We start from the raw sequence: 19380 nt of genomic DNA on the forward strand, positions 1-19380 counted from the left end.
ATTCCTAGAATATGAAGCCTGCTCACGCATCGCTTCGTAAGCATAGCTATAAGCAGAGGGATACACACACCGAAAGTTTTCTAAATTTCTTCCGGTTTTACGAATCTCGTTATTGTTTACATTCAGTCAACCGTTCATATATCTTTTATACAAAATAAATTATTAAGGAAAAAAATGACCATTTCTTTGAAGATGAGCCTATCGTACCACATCTTCACTGTTTAATATTATGATTATTTTCTTTTTATGTAAAATTCTCTTCACCCTAATTTTTTACAAACTTTTCAACTGCTTCAATCAACCTTCCCTCCGGAATTCTCCTGTTACTCTGTGCCGATGACTTTATTTTATTTTATTTTATAACCGTCGTTGAACAGCTAGTTGAATATTTGGGTTTACGCCTACTAATATTCAACTTTGTAACCTCGTAATTTTGAACCCAATCCAGAAGACAAGGGAACTCTTGGATCCAGTATTCGGAGAAATTTGCCTTCACGGAAGACTTTTTTTGATGGAACTAACCCGCATTTGCGTTACATGGAAAGGAAGACCACGAGAACATCCTATGGTTAGCCTCACGGCAAAGGGACTTTAACCCATGATCCTTCTACCACCGAGGATATTTCACGTCAGCACTGTGGTCGGTGCAAGCTGGATGCGGAATTCGTATCGACCAGTTTTTGCTGGGATCCGAACTCGGTTCACTTCGTTTGAAGGCTCTTTTCCCTGAGCCATCACGGTTCCCTGAGCCTTCGCAATAATTGTTGTTTCTTGGCATAGAAAAAACAGTTGAGCAGTTGAAATTATTCAACTAAAAATACTAAAAAGAACACTTGTGTACTAAAAAGAACACTTGTTCCGCCACTTCCCACGTCCAAATATTTCCCTTATGATACTATTAAAAGATCTATTACTGAACATAAATCATTTTTCTAAGTAATTATTTTTTGAAATAACGTTTAAATTAAAAGTACATTATTATAACAAATTGGGTGAGTTCACAATGTAATTTAAAATTTTCGCTTACCAAACGGACGGATGCATTTCAAATACAATTTTTGCATTCATCACTTTGTGCATGAAGCTGAATGTTAGGTTCTGATTCATTTAACGAAGCTTTTCAACAGTAACTCATAATTTAGAAAGCAAATAAAGTCAAAATCGCAATAATAACAGTACAGGTTAAGCATTGGGAAAGACCTTTTTATCAAATCAAGAATATCTTTGTAAAAAAGGTATTTATTTCCGCAACCCGGAACTAATTATAGTAAAGCAGTAGATAGTTTGATATTACGTTTTGGAATAGATGATCTTCTGGTTTAAGAATATGTTAGAGAACTAATTAAATTAGTATTTTCTGTGCAAACAAAGGGCATTTTCTGGCACTTGAAAGGGCATTTGAATCGAACAGGCGGACTCTTGAAACTTTGGGAGTTACTACAGATAAATGAGGCTCAATTTTGTATCTTATGGTTGAATCCTGCTTTCCAGAAAGAAAAAAACTCTTAAAAGCATGGCTTAGGAACAATGCTTCTGTTGCACTAACCGAAGTGAACGAGCGTTTAAACAATTTTATGAATTTCCTTAAAACTGAAGTAGAAGGTGAAGAAAGGATATCATTGGCGATGAGAAGTTTTGGTCTTAGAACAGATGAAGAAAAGAAGATAAATGGAAGGGAAAAAACCAGACTTAAAAGTTTCCATGTACAGAACACCGAACTGCCGCTGGGTTACTAACTGCAGCAACACAAGAAAGAAATCCTGCGATTTTTGTTAAGTAAAGCAGCACTCTAGCCCAGACTGTTTTTTAACATAAGAAAATGAGTTTAGCTAAGAGACAAAATGTTTTAAAAGATAATGCTTCTGCTTCTTATGTCTTACTTATGACCACAGAGCTTGATTCTGTCGTGCATTCTTGAGATGTGCGATTTGTGGAATTGCCTTGTAATTGACATGCGCCTTGAATGCGCGATACTTCAAAGCAAAAGTGTGCAGAAAAAAGATGAACATTAGCTGTCGTAAACCCAAAAAATTGGGTCGGCTGTTCAACGATGGTTATAAAATAAAATATAAGATCCTTTATGGGCAAAAAGTCTGAAAGTATATATGAAGAACGGTGTTTGAAGAACATCTTGATGGATATAAAGAGAAATCTTTTATTGCTTACCAACTGAAGGTGAGGATTAGGAAATGCTTTCTCAATCTAGGATGTTTCAACATGAAGGAGAAGAAACTTTTGTCCTCTTTCGCTTCTTCTTCTTTGGTATTCTGGAAAAGAAAATGCGAAAATATTATTCTTACTGCAACCCAAACAATCAATAATAGTCATTAAAAACTTTAAATCAGCAATATTCATTAAACATTTTAAATCAATGATAGTCATTGACACATTTAAATTAGTATTTCCTGACAAAAGCTATAAAGTATATGTTACTGAGAATGACCGAAATTGGTTGTTGTTGACTTCCATCGGTGAATGTTGACAATCGCATAGTGGCTTTGGTAAATGTCCGAAATATATACTAGGCCTAGTTAAAAGCCCCTTCCGGTATGCATTTGCCCGTATACCTTACACTGATGCTTTTTTAAGTCCCAGTGCCACTGCCTGGTATACATTTGTCCGGTATGCCCTACATCAATATTTTTCAAGACCAAATGCCATTGCCCCGTATTCCCCAAGTGCCATTGCATGGTACCATTGCTCGGTAACCAGTACTCCGAACACTAATGTTTCTCTTTATCTATCTTCAGCAGATATAAAAATATCGAATAAATATAATATCAATGAATAACTTAATATCAAATCAAATATAACAAATATTTCGAACATTCACCAAAGTGACTATGTGATTGTTGACATTCACCGGGGAATGAAATATGACAAATATTTCGAACATTCACCAAAGTGACTATGTGATTGTTGACACTCACCGGGGAATGAAATATTACAAATATTTCGAACATTCACCAAAGTGACTATGTGATTGTTGACACTCACCGGGGAATGAAATATAACAAATATTTCGAACATTCACCAAAGTGACTATGTGATTGTTGACACTCACCGGGGAATGAAATATAACAAATATTTCGAACATTCACCAAAGTGACTATGTGATTGTTGACACTCACCGGGGAATGAAATATAACAAATATTTCGAACATTCACCAAAGTGACTATGTGATTGTTGACACTCACCGGGGAATGAAATATAACAAATATTTCGAACATTCACCAAAGTGACTATGTGATTGTTGACACTCACCGGGGAATGAAATATAACAAATATTTCGAACATTCACCAAAGTGACTATGTGATTGTTGACACTCACCGGGGAATGAAATATAACAAATATTTCGAACATTCACCAAAGTGACTATGTGATTGTTGACACTCACCGGGGAATGAAATATAACAAATATTTCGAACATTCACCAAAGTGACTATGTGATTGTTGACACTCACCGGGGAATGAAATATAACAAATATTTCGAACATTCACCAAAGTGACTATGTGATTGTTGACACTCACCGGGGAATGAAATATAACAAATATTTCGAACATTCACCAAAGTGACTATGTGATTGTTGACACTCACCGGGGAATGAAATATAACAAATATTTCGAACATTCACCAAAGTGACTATGTGATTGTTGACACTCACCGGGGAATGAAATATAACAAATATTTCGAACATTCACCAAAGTGACTATGTGATTGTTGACACTCACCGGGGAATGAAATATAACAAATATTTCGAACATTCACCAAAGTGACTATGTGATTGTTGACACTCACCGGGGAATGAAATATAACAAATATTTCGAACATTCACCAAAGTGACTATGTGATTGTTGACACTCACCGGGGAATGAAATATAACAAATATTTCGAACATTCACCAAAGTGACTATGTGATTGTTGACACTCACCGGGGAATGAAATATAACAAATATTTCGAACATTNAGAATAGTATTGTTCAATATATATATATATATATATATAATATTGTTAAAACGTAATTTTCAAAAGATTTTAGCTATTCATGATCAATTTATTTATAAAATAACTCTGAAATTGTTTATTTTTCACTTTAACGGTCAATCATTAGTTATTTCAAAGAATAACTAGATAAAGTAGGAAATTTTTTATCTATTACATACTTTAACTGACTTGTCCAGTTATATCATGAAATATCTAGCTATTCTATGAAATAACTGAATTATACACTTTAACGGAAGTATATATCTTTTTCAAGAGTAGTTAAACTAAAGGTATGCAATTACCATGTTAACATTGCTTTTAATTTTCAAACTTACAAGCAAACTACTTGATAGTCAAATTGAAAGTTAAATGTATTCGTAATGACTATGAACTTGTCCCTTTTATCGAACAATTGGGTCGTCTCTTCGTGGCTAAATACGGCAAATAACAATATTTTGGTAATGCAATATTATAATCAGTAATTAAAATAAGGGTGCTCTGCTCACCAATGATTGCTTAAAAGTCGATATTTTCCACAAAAATAAAGAACATTTTGTTAACTGACTATACTATTATTATACTTTTATGTTACGTTTTGTTAAAACTCTTATAAGATAAAATATTACTTCGATTAAAAAAATATTTAATTGTACATAAAAAAATTAATCTTAGGAATACAGACTTTTATCTCTCTTTAATATCTTTTAAGAAACTTCAATATAAATGCTAAGATTTATATCTTTCTACATATAATTTCTCTCTCTCTCTCTCTCTTAGTTTTGAAATGAAGTGAAGCTAGCAAATTAAAGACCTTGATAGAGGTGAATAAAATTTCTTACGATGGATAAATAATAAATAAATAAATAAAATCACGAAAAAAAACTTTCAAAAAATTAGAATTTTGAAGAATAGAAAAACTTTGCATTGAGTTCATAAATAAAAATGGCTCTTTCGACATGTGAGATTTCATCGCTGTAGTTATATTTCTGCGGGCTGTAGAGAGACCCGAATGTTATTGTTTTCTGCAAGTTTAACAATTATTGCTTCTCAAACTTCTATTCTATTCTTTTTACAATTTTTTTCCTGAATCTATTTTTTTTTAATTCTACTTTTCTACTAATTTCTATTTTCTCCATTTTTTTTTAAATTTCTACTTTTCAAATTTCTATTTTTATTTTTTTTTAATTCTTTTTTTTAAAATTTCGTCGTATTTTTTTCTTATCATCTCACAGTTTTCATGCTGAAAAACAAAATATAACATAAAACTGAACATACAAAACAGCGGTGAACCGTTCTTAAGATTTTTTTGCACTTTCTGTCTAAAGTATTGATTTGACTCCTAAAGACTTTTAAAAATTTATAAAATTGGAATTGTTTGGAAATTCAAGGAAAATGTAACGTTTTTACATTCTATTTGAAATTTTCATTAAAAGTTGAAACTTTAAACCATCGTTTTTAAAAGCATTGATGATATTAACGTAAAACAAAAATAGTGTTTTTTATTCAAAAAAGCTGTTTTTTTTCTGAACTGTTGATTACCTAAACATAGCTGTTAAACAATAAGTCCTCTTCGATGCACTTGTTAGAAAGTGAAATGTTTATTACCTTTAGTTTCATTGATAAAGTTTTTTCCTCAATGTTTTTTCCATTTCTTTTTCCAATTAGCATCATTACATTAGTTGCGTCACTATATCTATCTTGAGATACTAGCCAACTTGCGGATTCAGGAACATACCTACAAATATAATTTAGTAAATAACAGTGTCACATCAAACTATAAGCTGATAGTGCTAATAATTTTTCTAAGTTAATTCTATAAAGTAAAAAAAAATGCTAATTTTTAGAGCAGAATAATTTTTTGCTTCTTTTTTATAACCGTCGTTGAATAGCAAATCCAACTACTAGTTTTCAACTACGTAGCCTTGTAATTTTGAATCCAATACAGAAGACAAGGGAATTACTGGATGAAGTATTGGGATAAATTTGCCTTCGTTGAGAACTTTTTGATGGAACTAACCAGCATTTGCGTTACATGGAAAGGAAAACCACGAAGATCTCCCATTCCTATCCTGAGGGCAAGGGGACTTTAATCCATGATCTATTTACCACTGAGGATATTTTAAGTCAGCACGGTGTGAGGCGGTTTCGGAATTCATATTGATTAGCCATTGCTGGGAGTCGAACCCGGTTCATCTAATTGGAAGGCGAACGTTCTATCCCCTGATCCACCACTGTTCAATCATTTGAATTGATTACAGAAGGGAACATTCTTTTCTACTGCACAAAACTTTAATTAAAATTCATTCAATTATCTGATTCATTAAAATTATGTGAAATATTGCATACCTCACAATTCAAAAAATTTTCGACCAGCATTAAATAAAATAATAGAAAATAATAAATATTTACGAAAAGTTCTTTTTTTTTTTGCATGAAATTATCTTTGGATAAATGAATTCTATAAATGTGTGCAAATTTCTTTTCAATTCGCTTAGTAAGTTTTCGAGTTATTTCAAAATACGGAAAAAGTCAAACTTAGGATCGTTCATCTGACCAAACTATTCGGACCATTTTCTTCAGATTACGGCTGACCCCTATATTTTAGGAGTCAGAATTTCAAATCCTTCGAAAAAAAGGTATTCTATAAAAATAAAAGTATTCTAGAAGGTATATTTATTCCGAGAAAATACGTTTTCGTATCTAATTTCGTAAAAGGTATCGTCTGCACTAATTAGCTAACATTTTTCAGGTATCCCCCTCGAACCTTTTAGATTGAGTCCTAGAACGTGAAAATCTGATAATTAGAATCAAAAGTAATTTTGGATGGTCCTTTTTTTTGTTTTGCGATATTTATGAACATCATATATAACAGGGGATTGCGTATGAGCTGGAATCCTCTTGGCAATATTACGGAAAAAACGAAAATGCTATGCGACGGAGGATGCTGGGCGATGAGAGAAGTTTATTACTCAAATGATGTAGGAGAAAATCTAAACATGGTAGTACTTAAATAATTACTATTGTATTTAACTCCTGATGTTTTTTTAGGTCTGACAAAAATAAAAATATTTTTTTCCAATTTAAAACACTTTTGAAATGTATTTTTTAAAAGTGTTATTTTAGTTTTATGTTTATAAGTTCCTACCATAAAAGCGGGAGAAATTTCAAGTGATAAAATCACGAAAAGTTTCGCTCACACCATTTATAAAACACCATTAACTTGAATTGGTGTCATACACTGCCTAAAATGTAAGCACTATAGCTCGTTAGAAAGTGATTAACATTTCAACAGAATTTATCAGACGTTGAATTGAAAAAATCTGCTGTTCAGAAATTGATTGATACTGGTATTGTCATTACGTCATCCAACACAGAACTGCAGTTAAAATTTAAGCATAATAGCTAGTCTGTAAGTGGTCAAAAGTTTCAACAAAGATAAATTTTAGAAACGATAATAAAGATTAATTATACTTTTGATCAGGAAAATATAAAAGCTAGTATTTCTTATCAGTCATAGGATGTGTAGTTGAAATTTGTGATCTCTAGTTAATCGGAAAATGGAAGAAAACTTAGATGAATGAAACACTTTTTTAATGATAAACTATTTCTGCAGCAATCACAATAGCATTGAAACCTTCATTGCCATCAAGTATAAGAGATTTGAGTACATTGGCTAGCTGGAAAGTGGTTGGAGTTGCTAAATTTCTCCTTCACAGATACGAATGGTGCGATAATAAAAATTAAGTCAAAATAAAATAAACGTTTTCAATAAATTTGACATCTTATTTATAAGATTAGTTTTTTATTTTAATAATAATAATTTTATTGGCCTTATCACCTGATAAAATGATTCAGGTTAATAGGTTAATAAAACATTGCAGTTAAACGGAGCTAAATTAAATCAGTTATAAACAAAAAACTTTACTTTAAACAAGAAAATCTTCTCTTTCTACAAGGTCCTTAGCTTAGAATCACTTAGGACCTCAGATTTTCACCCATATTGTTGAAATAAATATATTTTCTGAATTAAAACTTATTATTTTCGATTTACTATCCCTCAAATTTTACACAATTTTGAATTTAATTATCAATGACGTTTAACTTTTATAAGCGCAACGTTAGAGTTTCTTTGAAAAATTTTGCATTTGAAGGTACCGATCAAATAACTTTCTAAAAACTTTTAAGCAAATCTAAATTTATAATAATCTACTTTTGATTTATATGAAGTTTTTGGAAAATTCCTCAAGATATGTGGAGAGTACTACCTTCTTTCCTATTTCGTCATTACGATAAAATAAAAATAAAAAAATATTTTCGAATTTTCAATGACAAAACTTATTTTCAAAGTATTAAATTTTTCTTTTAGTTGTACAACAAATGTTTCGAATATCGTCATCTGTCTAAGGAATGCGGGTAATACATGCAATGATAAATCTAAAGTAGAAAATAAATCCGGCCAACGTATTAATTTCCCTTCTAAAAAAAACCCTAATAATTAATAGGTCCTTTAAAAAACGGCCCAATGTCTTTAAAACTGTGGATGCATGATTCAGATAACAAAATTTTCAGCCAATTATTGTTAATTATTTGTTATTATTAATTATTTGTTTTATTAATTAATTATTTGTTATTATTTGTTTTAAATTATTTAAATTATTTGTTAATTATTCGTTAAATTATTTGTTTTAAAAGATGCAGATTCTGATCTGATTTTTTTCCCATTTTTAAATTTTATTCTCTGCGCCTGCTACTTACATGTGAATAAGTTGAAATAGAATCGCATTGCTTGAAAAGGTGTTTGTCGGTGGGGCAATGAAAGATAGGTGATACTGTTAATTGGCGAAATTTGATGGTGGTTTAGAGTTCAAAATACTGTCTGTTTTAGAATGCCCAGAAGTGGCATCGTTCCCTATTATGAACTGTTTCTTTCTGCTCTCTCTCGTATGCCTGCTTAGGCAGAGGGGTGCGATTATTCTTGTTTCCAGTGGCGCTATCCATGGCCAAGAATTCGACTTCTGCCACACCCATACGTCACAACTGTTTATAGGGTGGACCCATTCATACATCCACAGATCGTAATTTTGACCTGAATCAGAGAGCGATCCAATCCAGTACCCCCAGAGGTGTTGATTTGTTATGGCAATGTTTCCCAAAGTGTGGTACGCGTACCCCCTGGGGTACGGGAACAGTTTAGAAGGGGTACGCGTTCTTATGCGAAATATCTTACAACAAACAAAAATTTCACAACATTTTATTTAAAACCATAGCTAGGCATGAAAATTTACGATTACGTATTTTTCTATTGCCCATTTTTTGCAGAGTTAGCAGCTAATAATTAGTGGTGTCAACAGCCAGTTGTGATTTTTAACTTTTGTGCAATTTTTTTACAGTAAAAAATACATTCATTTTTTTTATCAGTGGTATGCAGCGTTACGAAACATTTAGAAAGGGTACACAAAAGTCATAAGTTTGGGAAACAATGTGTTATGGGAACATGGAGGACTTTGAGACTCGACAGATTTAACGTGCACCAGTCACCATTTACTACACGGGGGAGTCTTCGGTCGGCAGGGTTTGAGCCCATGAGCTCTGGGACACGGGCCCAGCCCCCTATCGACCGGGATATCCCGGCCTTGTGTAAGTCTTAATAGGTAATAATAGGGAAATACCGCTAACCGCGACATTTCCGAGTATATTTTAACTTTTAATCCAGATAATGATGTTCCCTACTAGCCACAAAAGGAACTTGAATGAATTATAAGTTCTATTTTCTTTTTCTTCATTTCTTTTGTGGCAGAAGGAGTAGTAGCGTTTCAATATTCTTCGTTCGTCCTTTTTTCTTATTATGCAAAAAAGAATTTATTTTGTGACCTCAAGATATAAATTACCAAAAAAGCTGGCTTGTAAGATCTTGTGATCTTCTTTGAAGAAAAAAAAAATTAATTTTCAGAGACGAGGCATAATATTTATAAAAGCGGCTTTGCAACCATTTTCTTTTGATTAATACTGCCATGAACGCAAGTGAATTTGAAAACACTGATATAATAAAATGGATTTTTGAAAAAAAAATTGCAATTGGTAACTTATCATACATAGATACCCAATGGATAAAAATCTCAATTTTAAATTTTTTGTCGCTTATGCTGATTTTTCTTTGGTGGGGTAGTACAGTATTTTGATTTTTTACCGCACCAAATGAGACGATGTTAAAGAAATCTTATCAGAAAGTACACAAAACATCGTCTTGTAAGGAAATGAAATGTATTACCTACTTCCAAAAGAGTAAAACTGATGCAGTGCAAATGGAACTGAAGATGCCCAATAGAACCCAACTTCTGGTCAAATATGCGGCCAAAGGTAAAATACACATCCCAGTCATCCAACCACTATTGAAAACTACATTGACAAGGACGCGCTTCTCTGGAGCCATGAATTCTGAAACTGTATTAAGACATGCTTATTATTCTATTGTTATACTGACAAAAACGCATTTCTCTAGAACCATGAATTATGAAACTGTATCAAGACATACTATCGCAAACCCTCATGCCAAGCCCAAAAACTGTCTCCAGATGGCGCTGCTAGCACAGAAAAAAATAATATTTTTTTTTGTTTTCTAAAACTTTCAAGCAGATGTTGTAATGTAACTAGAGAAGCGGCTTGCCGCTAATAACTTGGTTAATCCCTTCATCACCCTTTTAATTATCATGAATTATCTTATATAATGTATATTTATCATTTTTAATATTAAATCTTTTGTCACTCATTGTAGTTAAAACCGATAAAAGTTTATATTATTAAAAAAAGAAGACGGTCCATATAAGGTTTGTGGGAACTTTCCATTACCTCCATATTATACTGAAAAAAACAAGAATGAATTTAGATTGAAAATTTTTTGGCATCCGAGCAGCGACCGCCGTTAAGAGATTTCTTGTTTATTTTCGATTAGAAATTTAGTTTCATTGAATAGTGACTTAAGTGTATAAGCAGTTCGTTTATTGAAATTAAGATGGAGAAATCCAAACTAAAACGTATTATGATAAGGTCATTAACAACTAAGTTATTAACTAAAAATCGAAAACGTATATCAAGATGATAAGGTGACAGTAGATGAATTGGATGAGTCAATTTCTGAATTAATGTTAAAACAAGAACAATTGAAAGAAATTGATCATGAAATTCAGAAGGGTATTGCGGATGTAAATGAAACAGAAACTATGAAGTGTGATGAATATTTGACAAATATTGTACGAAGCAAAAGCAGATTAAAAAGAAAAATAGAAAAACTCTCGACTTCGGTAGTGTCTTCTGAGTAAAATTCCAATGTTTCCGAACCGAAGATAAATACTAATATAAAAATGAATGATTCTATTAAACTGCCTCTTTTAACTATAGAGAAATTTTCTGGTCAGACTGGCAAAGATTTTACGATAAGTTCGAATCTGCCATAGATACTGATTTGTCAAATGTTGAAAACATTTAGTGGGATCAGATGCGATAAAAGGATTCAGTTTAACAATTATGTATCACCAATTGAAACATTAAAATAACGCTTTGGCAAGACTCTCATTTGAATAAATAGTTGAATTTAACCCGAGTAGAAAAATCAATAGATATGTTTTCATTAAGAAAATGTTTTGATTCTCGTCAAACCGAAATAAGGAATTTATAATTTTTGGGAATTAAACAAGAAAATTATGGGGCTATATACTCTGTCCTATACTTATTAAATTACTTCCCTCAGATAAATAACTAAAAAATATAACAATGATGACGAGTGGAAAGTATCAGAGATTCTCGAAATTTTAAAAACGGAAGTGATTAGTCGAGAAAAAACCACGGCCTTGAGTTCGTCTATAACACGAGTTTCAGAATGTTCTCCTCAAAGCGTAGCAGTGGAGCCGAGAATTCGAATAATAAACAAAATAAAAAACACATATCAATGGCGTCAGGTTTATTGATTGAAGCGAGTAATAATAATAAAAAAAATAAGTGTATTTCTTGCGGTAACGATGGACATAATTTATGGGATTGTAACGAATTTAAAATGAAAAAGAAAAATGAGAAACGGGATATATTAAAGAGGAACGGTTGTTGCTTCGTTTGTTTTCGATATGGCCATACGGCTAAAAAATGCAGGAGTTTTGTTAAATGCGATATTTGTTTTCGACGTCATTATACATTTATGTGTCCGGAAAAGAAAACAGATAGTAAAGTGGAAAGAACGGTTTTATTGAATGAAAGCATTGTAAGAAGGTATTGTACGGGTCAGAACAAGAATAGCTATGAGGAAGTATTTGAAAACATTTAAGTATCCTATTGTTCTACCATCTGACTATAATGTCACTCACTGGCGTATACTTGATAAACACAAAGAACTAAATCATGCTGGAACTCATATTGTAATGTCAGTTTTAAGAGAATAATATTGGATCCTCAGATGTAGAAAAACAGTTCAACGAGTGATTAAGAAATGTGTGATTTGCAAAAGATTCAGTGCTCGTCCTACTGTCCTAAGTAGTCCTCTACCTGATGATCGTGTACGAGAAGCATTGATTTTCGAGGTCATTGGAGTGGATTTGTGCGAACCATTCCTTTTGAAGGATGGATGATCGTGTTATTCACCTGTGCGGTTTTCCGAGCCATTCATGTTGAATTAGTTACTTCAACTTCCACGGATTTTCTCTTGGCATGTAGAAGGTTCATAGCACGACGAGGAAGACCAACAACGGTTTTCTCTGACAACGGTACAAATCTGACTCGATCTGCTGCAGATCTGAAATCAGTACACTTCGGAAAACTAAAAGATTTTGCTACTTCGAAAAAGATTCACTGGAAGTTCAATCCTTCCTCTGCACCTTGGTGGAGTGGATTTTTTGAAAGAATGATTGGATCGCTAAAATATTTTTTACGAAGAGTCCTTGGAAGAGCAAACTTTCTCTATGTAGAACTATACACAGTCATTTGTGATGTTGAAAGCATCATAAATTCCAGACTACTTACTACATCTCAGAAGATCTAGAAGACCTGGTACCATTAACACCAGCTATGTTTTTACACGAACTTAAAGAATCAGGAGGACCAGATATTGATCTAATTGATGCCACACGGATGAAAAAACGATTTGCCTATCGTCAAAAAATTCGAGAGGATTTAAGAAAATGGTTCCGAATTGAATATTTAGGACAACTTAAGAATTTTGCCCGCAAAAAGGAAGACTCTCAAGGAGAAATCGTTCTCATAAAGAACGATAATAATAAACGAATCAATTGGCATTTGGGCAAAATAGAGGCTCTCTACCCCTGCAAAGATGGAAAAACAAGAGTGGTGCTCGTAAAAACTCGGCATGGTTCGTATCTACGACCATGTTGAAAACTTTATAAACTTGAAGTGACAAAATAATTGAGTTTCGTCATGAAATCCCAAAACTCAAGATGGGAGAATGTCGCAAGCCCTCATGGCAAGGCCAAAAACTTTCTCCAGATGGCTCTGCGAGCGCAGAAGAAAATATTAACTTTTTCTTTCTAAAACTTTCACGTAGATGTTGTAATGTAACTGAAGAAACGGCTTGCCGTCAGGCCCGGATTTGCCAGAAGGCAGACCGGGCAAATGCCCGGTGGGCCGGTCTGGCCTGAAGGCCGGTTGGACCGAGCCAGCAGCGCAAAAAAAATTTTTATACATTGCATGAATTTCAAATAATATTGCACAAATAATAATAATATTAAATAACATATATATGATATATGTATTAATAATATTGTTTTAATATACAGGGTGATTCAGATCATGCGTGCCACTCATTTTTTTTCGAGAATGGAGCAAATAAACGATTTGAAATAAAAAATCTAATAACTAAATCGACCCCAAGGAATTCAATAGTGATATTGTTAATTCCCGGAAGTAGCCGGAATTTGAACACAGTTTTGATTTTTTAAATGGAAACCCATATCTTATTTGGCATCATTGGAGAGGGTTTTCGAAAAAAAAGTAACTTCTACTAGAAATTTTTTTATATCTCTTACTGTTCTCAAGTTAATAGATACGAAAAAATTCTGATTATTTACTTCAATTTAACATTTTTATCAAAAATAATTCACTTATATTATCAAAATCGCTTCAATTTTTATAAAACATGGGAAGAAAANAAAAGAGTAACACTGATGCAGTGCAAATGGAACTGAAGATGCCCAAAAGAACCCAACTTCTGGTCAAGTAAGCGGCCAAAGGTAAAATACACATCCCAGTCATCCAACCACTATTGAAAACTACATTGACAAGGACGCGCTTCTCTGGAGCCATGAATTCTGAAACTGTATTAAGACATGCTTATTATTCTATTGTTATACTGACAAAAACGCATTTCTCTAGAACCATGAATTATGAAACTGTATCAAGACATACTATTACTATATTTTTATACTGACAAAAATGCATTTCTTTAGAGCCTTGAATTCTGAAACTTAGTCAAGACAAACTATTATTATATTGTTATACTGACAAGAACGCATTTATTTAGAGCCAAGAATTCTGAAACGGTATCCAGACATACCATTATTATGAGGTTGATGAGGACGCGTTTCTCTGGAACTATGAATTTTGAAGGTGCATCAAGACATATTAAATTATATTGTTATATTGACTGGAGTGCGTTTCTCTTGAGCCACGAATTTTGAAGCTATATAAAGGCATAATATTATATTGACAAGGACGAGTTCTTAAGGTGGCATACATTCCGAAACTCCACCCAGACATGCTATACACTTAGTGTCCCAAAATCACAGCCTATAATATACACATCTACAATTCTCGACAAAATAGAACAGTAAGTTTATGTTCTAAAATTAATATTAAAAGGAAGAAAATATATTTAAAAAAAACAGTATCGTAATGCGTCAAATCAATAGTTAGGAAAACGGATGTAAAGCAGTTCAACTGCCTGATGACACTTCAACACGCTTCTAACAACCACCTTTTACTTTCTTCACTCTCTAACAAGCATACGTATTATGTTTTCAGTCCTGTCTTCCCCGGGAGTGATTGGCTACATTAGGAAAGCATTTACTAACTTAAATATCATGTGATTAACACAAATGATGATACTGTGCTTATAAGTTATGTTTTACAATTATTTTTTACAATTTAAAGGCCTGGTTTCTAAGGACAAGCGCCTTATCTGGACGTCAGCGTTAAGTTGACGTTACCCTGACGCCAACAAAATACTGGTTTGTTAGCTCAAGGTCTGGTTTCTTAGGAGAAGCGTCTTAACTGGGCGTCAGCATCAAGTTGATATAATTTTGACGCCATAAAAATACCTTTTTGTTAGCTCATCGTGAGCAGTCGGTCCAACACAGACATTATCTTGCATGCGTTAATATCGTAAACAAATATTTATTTTGAATTTGCATTGATTTTGTGATTGTCGATCAGTGCTTTAAAGAACAAGTAATGACTTTGTCCAAGAAAAAACACATTATAGCTCAGTTAAATGAACAAAAAGAGGAAAAAGAAGCTATGCTTAATGTTAAAATTAAAAACTTGACTGATTTCAATGCTCTGTTGTTGGCTGTCGTCCGCCATTGCTCCTGTTGTTAACGTCACGTTGTAATTCAACTGCAGTTGATTTGGACGGCAGTTGTCGTTCAAGCTGAGCGTTCGATGACGTATGCTGTCAAACTCATAAATTAACCAATCAGAGGTAAACGTTCGTTTCAAGCTGACGCCGACGTTTCCTAAGAAACCAGGCCTTAAAGCATCAACAGTTTGTGCATAAATTCTAAATAAAAGCTTTATAAGCAATATCACACTATGACTCTTATACAGTTTAGCAGAAAAAATTTGATTTTCGAAATTGTTAATTTATTTTGAAAAGCCGTGATCAAGTCTTCAGAAAATATTTAACTTATTGTCGTATGATAATTGCTCGGGCTAAGCCTTGTGGAAACCGTATGTTAGTTTTTATCCGTCATAGCCGGTGATCGGAAATAGCTTGCTGCAGGTAGCAAAACTACTGTAGTCTCTACTTTTTTTCGTACTTTGTAGTGTAGTGCGCTACTTCTCAAAGTAGTGTAGCGTGTAGTGCGATGAAAAAAGAGTAGTTTGAAGCGATTTCTGGCAATTACTTTTAAAGTTTAGTGAAGAAACCAAGTTCACAGGCAAAAACTTTTTCGAATCTGATGGGTGCCAATTCTTCACAGGTCCTTCAACGCAAGCAATTTGAATGCCTCAGTGGCAAAGATTTTTCAAGATCTACGTCTGATGCTCCAGAACAGTAAGTTTTTTTCTTCTCATTTCGGTTGGTAGCAGTTATTTCTTTCATGTTCATTAAGTTATTTCGTCCATTATCATTGAAAATCTTCTAAACAAAGGAATCATTGGAAATCGAACCATTAAAATTGAGTCCTAGAACGTGAAGATCCGATCATTAGACATAAAGTTACTCAAGGTGTTCCGTGTTTTTTTTTATTGTTTTGCGCATTGTACTTTAGTTCTTGGAGGATTTAAAAATAACATTACTCACATTAATATCAAATATTTGATAATTTCTTATCATTTCTGAAATTAAATATATTCACTGTCTAGAAGAGCATAGAGTTTGAAGGTTAAAAGAATAAATTCGTAAAAAATGCTTTCGAATAACAAACAATCTCATGTCAAGATGAATTAACATTTCTCAACAACTTCTCATGCTTAACTAAGCCAATTTTTTATTCAAAACCATTTTGAACATTGCTGTGAATTATGCTTTCCAGTAAAGTATGTATGTCTTATAAAAGTAGTGAAGAAGTAATGATTTTTTTAAAAGTAGTTCGTAGTCGCTACATTTAAAAAAAATAGTTGTAGTTGCAGTTAACTACAAAAAAAATGTAGTTTTTCCAACCACTGGTCATATCCCTTTACTCAACAAACTTTGTTAGACGAACAAGGTGTAATTTTCTGAAACAATGTCATTAATATAGGTAATGAAATTGACTTGTAAAAAATTACTTAATTACAAGCTAATAATATGAACCGAAACGAGACAGGATAGCAACCTATATCTTCCTTGTTTAACATCTGTGTTACACTGTAAGAAAACTCGGGGAATCTTTAACTAGTATTTGGTGCAAAGATTCTCATTAAGTTTAGTTAAATGAAAGACCCCTTTATTTCAGTTACGTCATAAATTGTGAAGTAGGATCGAGAAATACTTCCATGGTACAACTGACTGCACTAAAATTTGGTAAAAGACACAAAACTTTGAAGGTGACTTTAAACTGAATGATATTTGTTTACGAAGCCATGTTTTTTTCCAATTCAGTCTCGGTGCATCGGAATGACTCATGCATGTTGCTTCAAGTATCAACTTAGTTTAGGAAACTAAATGTAAAATTAAAGTTCATTTCTTTTATGTTGCCTTTCTAAATTTATTTTTACTGTACAAAATGATTGGAGGTATGTCATAAAATAACCTACTTGCAGTAAATAGTTTTGTTAAGGTAAATTGCAATCTTGGCCTGCATTTGAGCACTTTAAAAAAACTAAATAATGGTCCAACCTTCCTCTGCTTTCATAAAAGAAAAAAAGAGATAAAATGACAATAGGTGTTCTATTTCTTCAAAACACCTACTTTTGGTGCTATAGTTTGCCTACGGTAAGAACTATCCCTGCCACAAAGTCTGAGGCCGTCTGCTGCTACGGAAACAAGAATAGCTCATTTTAGTGAGGGTAGCTTCTCCTCACTTTAGGGCTCACCCAATAGACCAAAGAAAAAGATTTCTCTCGCCGACCTGCCCTAAACAATGACTCCACACCCCTACTTAAAATATTTATACTTCGTTACCATAGTCCCCTCCACGAGTCCAGACAAATGGCTAGGGGAGTTCTCACTTTAGACAAAGTATACCTTCCACTGATATTTGGAGCTAGTGAAAATACCAAAAATAAGGTAAATTTGCGCTCCATTTTATGTAGCCAGCAAATGAATACCGACTTTTGGTGCAACACGACTCGGATTTTTAAACAGTGTAGTGGTTTTATCAAATTGAATCAAAATGCATAGGAGATAGTACTTACTTAGTATGTAGGGTAGATTGTACATGGTGGGAAGGACACTTCCATTGATTGCCCTTAAAATACAAAAAATGATGAAACTGTTGGCGAACACGGATGCTAAATCGGTGATGGATGACAAAAGTAACAGTCCAAAACACAGCAGCTTTCTTCCAAATCTGAAACATAATATAAAAACAAATTTATTATCACGAAAATAAAAGTTGTTGCCACTCTCATTCATTTTAAGAAATCTTACTTAAAATTCAAAACTTTCAAAGATTATAATTTAAAGAAACATTTACTTTTTTAAAAAAAGAATATTAGATGATGGGATGTAATTCACTTTTCTCCCCATCCCATAATTCACTTTTCGTCGTTAAAAAGTGACCAATTAAATTTCCTATTAAATTATTTTAAATTCCTAATTTTACTCAAAATATAACGCAAATTTTGTTAACATTATTCTTTTTGGTATTTTAGGACTAATTTTAATTACCTTTGTATTCTTCTGCGTTTTATGTGTTAATGTTTTTATTGAGGTCGGAATAGCCTGGTTGGTAGGGCGTTTGGTTCATGGCCAAGAGGTTGTGAGTTCGATCCCCACCTACCGAAGACTCCCCGTTCAGTAAATGGCGAATGGTGCAAGTTAAATCTGTCGAGTCACAAAGTCATTCATGTCCCAATGACAAATGATTCCTCTGGGGTACTGAATTGGATATTGATCGTTCTCTGGTTCAGGTCAAAATTACGATCTGTGAATAAGTGAATGGATATATGAATAGGTCTGTCTTATAAACATTTTGTGACGTGTGTGTGGCTGAAGTTGCATTCCTGGCATCCTCTGCTTCAAATATGTTTGGTTTCACCAAGCAGGCTTGTTGGATTAGTAATTGGCATTCGAAACAACATGTTTTTATTGAAAATAAGTGACAAGTGCTGCTTGAATTTTAAAATATTTGTTAGCGAAATTTGACATGTTTTAAGGTGTATATTATCTATATATTTATTTCTCTTTTGTGGCACCAAAGAAGAGGGAATTTCTCTATCTTAATTGGCAACAATATAATCATCGAAAATAATTCGTTTTGTTAGATTGTCTTAAGTAATTAATTAAGCAGTGCTAAGTAATAAGTTATACGCTAAGTATTTATTTAGATAAATTTTGTTAGGTTGTCTTGAATAATATTTTGAGTAGTATTAATTAGACATAAGGATGATCCTCTCTGATGTCATCACGGCGCATTTCCTGAAGTTTCTTCTGGTCCAACTGCCTTCAGCACCCTCTAGCAACACTTCGCGAAACAGTTGATTCAGTAGATGTGAATAGTTGACACTCAAAGGTATATTATGTAATGTCTTTA

At 33.0% G+C, this 19380-nt stretch overlaps 1 protein-coding gene across 1 annotated transcript in view; it reads right to left on the minus strand.

Annotated features, from left to right (window-relative positions):
• LOC107445399 (organic cation transporter 1-like) overlaps window positions 1-19380 on the minus strand; it is a 46710-nt gene that overhangs the window by 7086 nt on the left and 20244 nt on the right. Inside the window, exons 3-6 of the mRNA XM_043039687.2 lie at window positions 18041-18195; window positions 10261-10429; window positions 5594-5723; window positions 2167-2267 (exon numbers count right to left, since the gene is read on the minus strand). Of these exons, the coding sequence (XP_042895621.2) occupies window positions 2167-2267; window positions 5594-5723; window positions 10261-10429; window positions 18041-18195 (555 nt within the window). The remainder of the gene's footprint in view (window positions 1-2166; window positions 2268-5593; window positions 5724-10260; window positions 10430-18040; window positions 18196-19380) is intronic.

This window comes from Parasteatoda tepidariorum, chromosome 5, assembly GCF_043381705.1.
Source record: "Parasteatoda tepidariorum isolate YZ-2023 chromosome 5, CAS_Ptep_4.0, whole genome shotgun sequence".
NCBI classification, from domain to species: domain Eukaryota; kingdom Metazoa; phylum Arthropoda; class Arachnida; order Araneae; family Theridiidae; genus Parasteatoda; species Parasteatoda tepidariorum.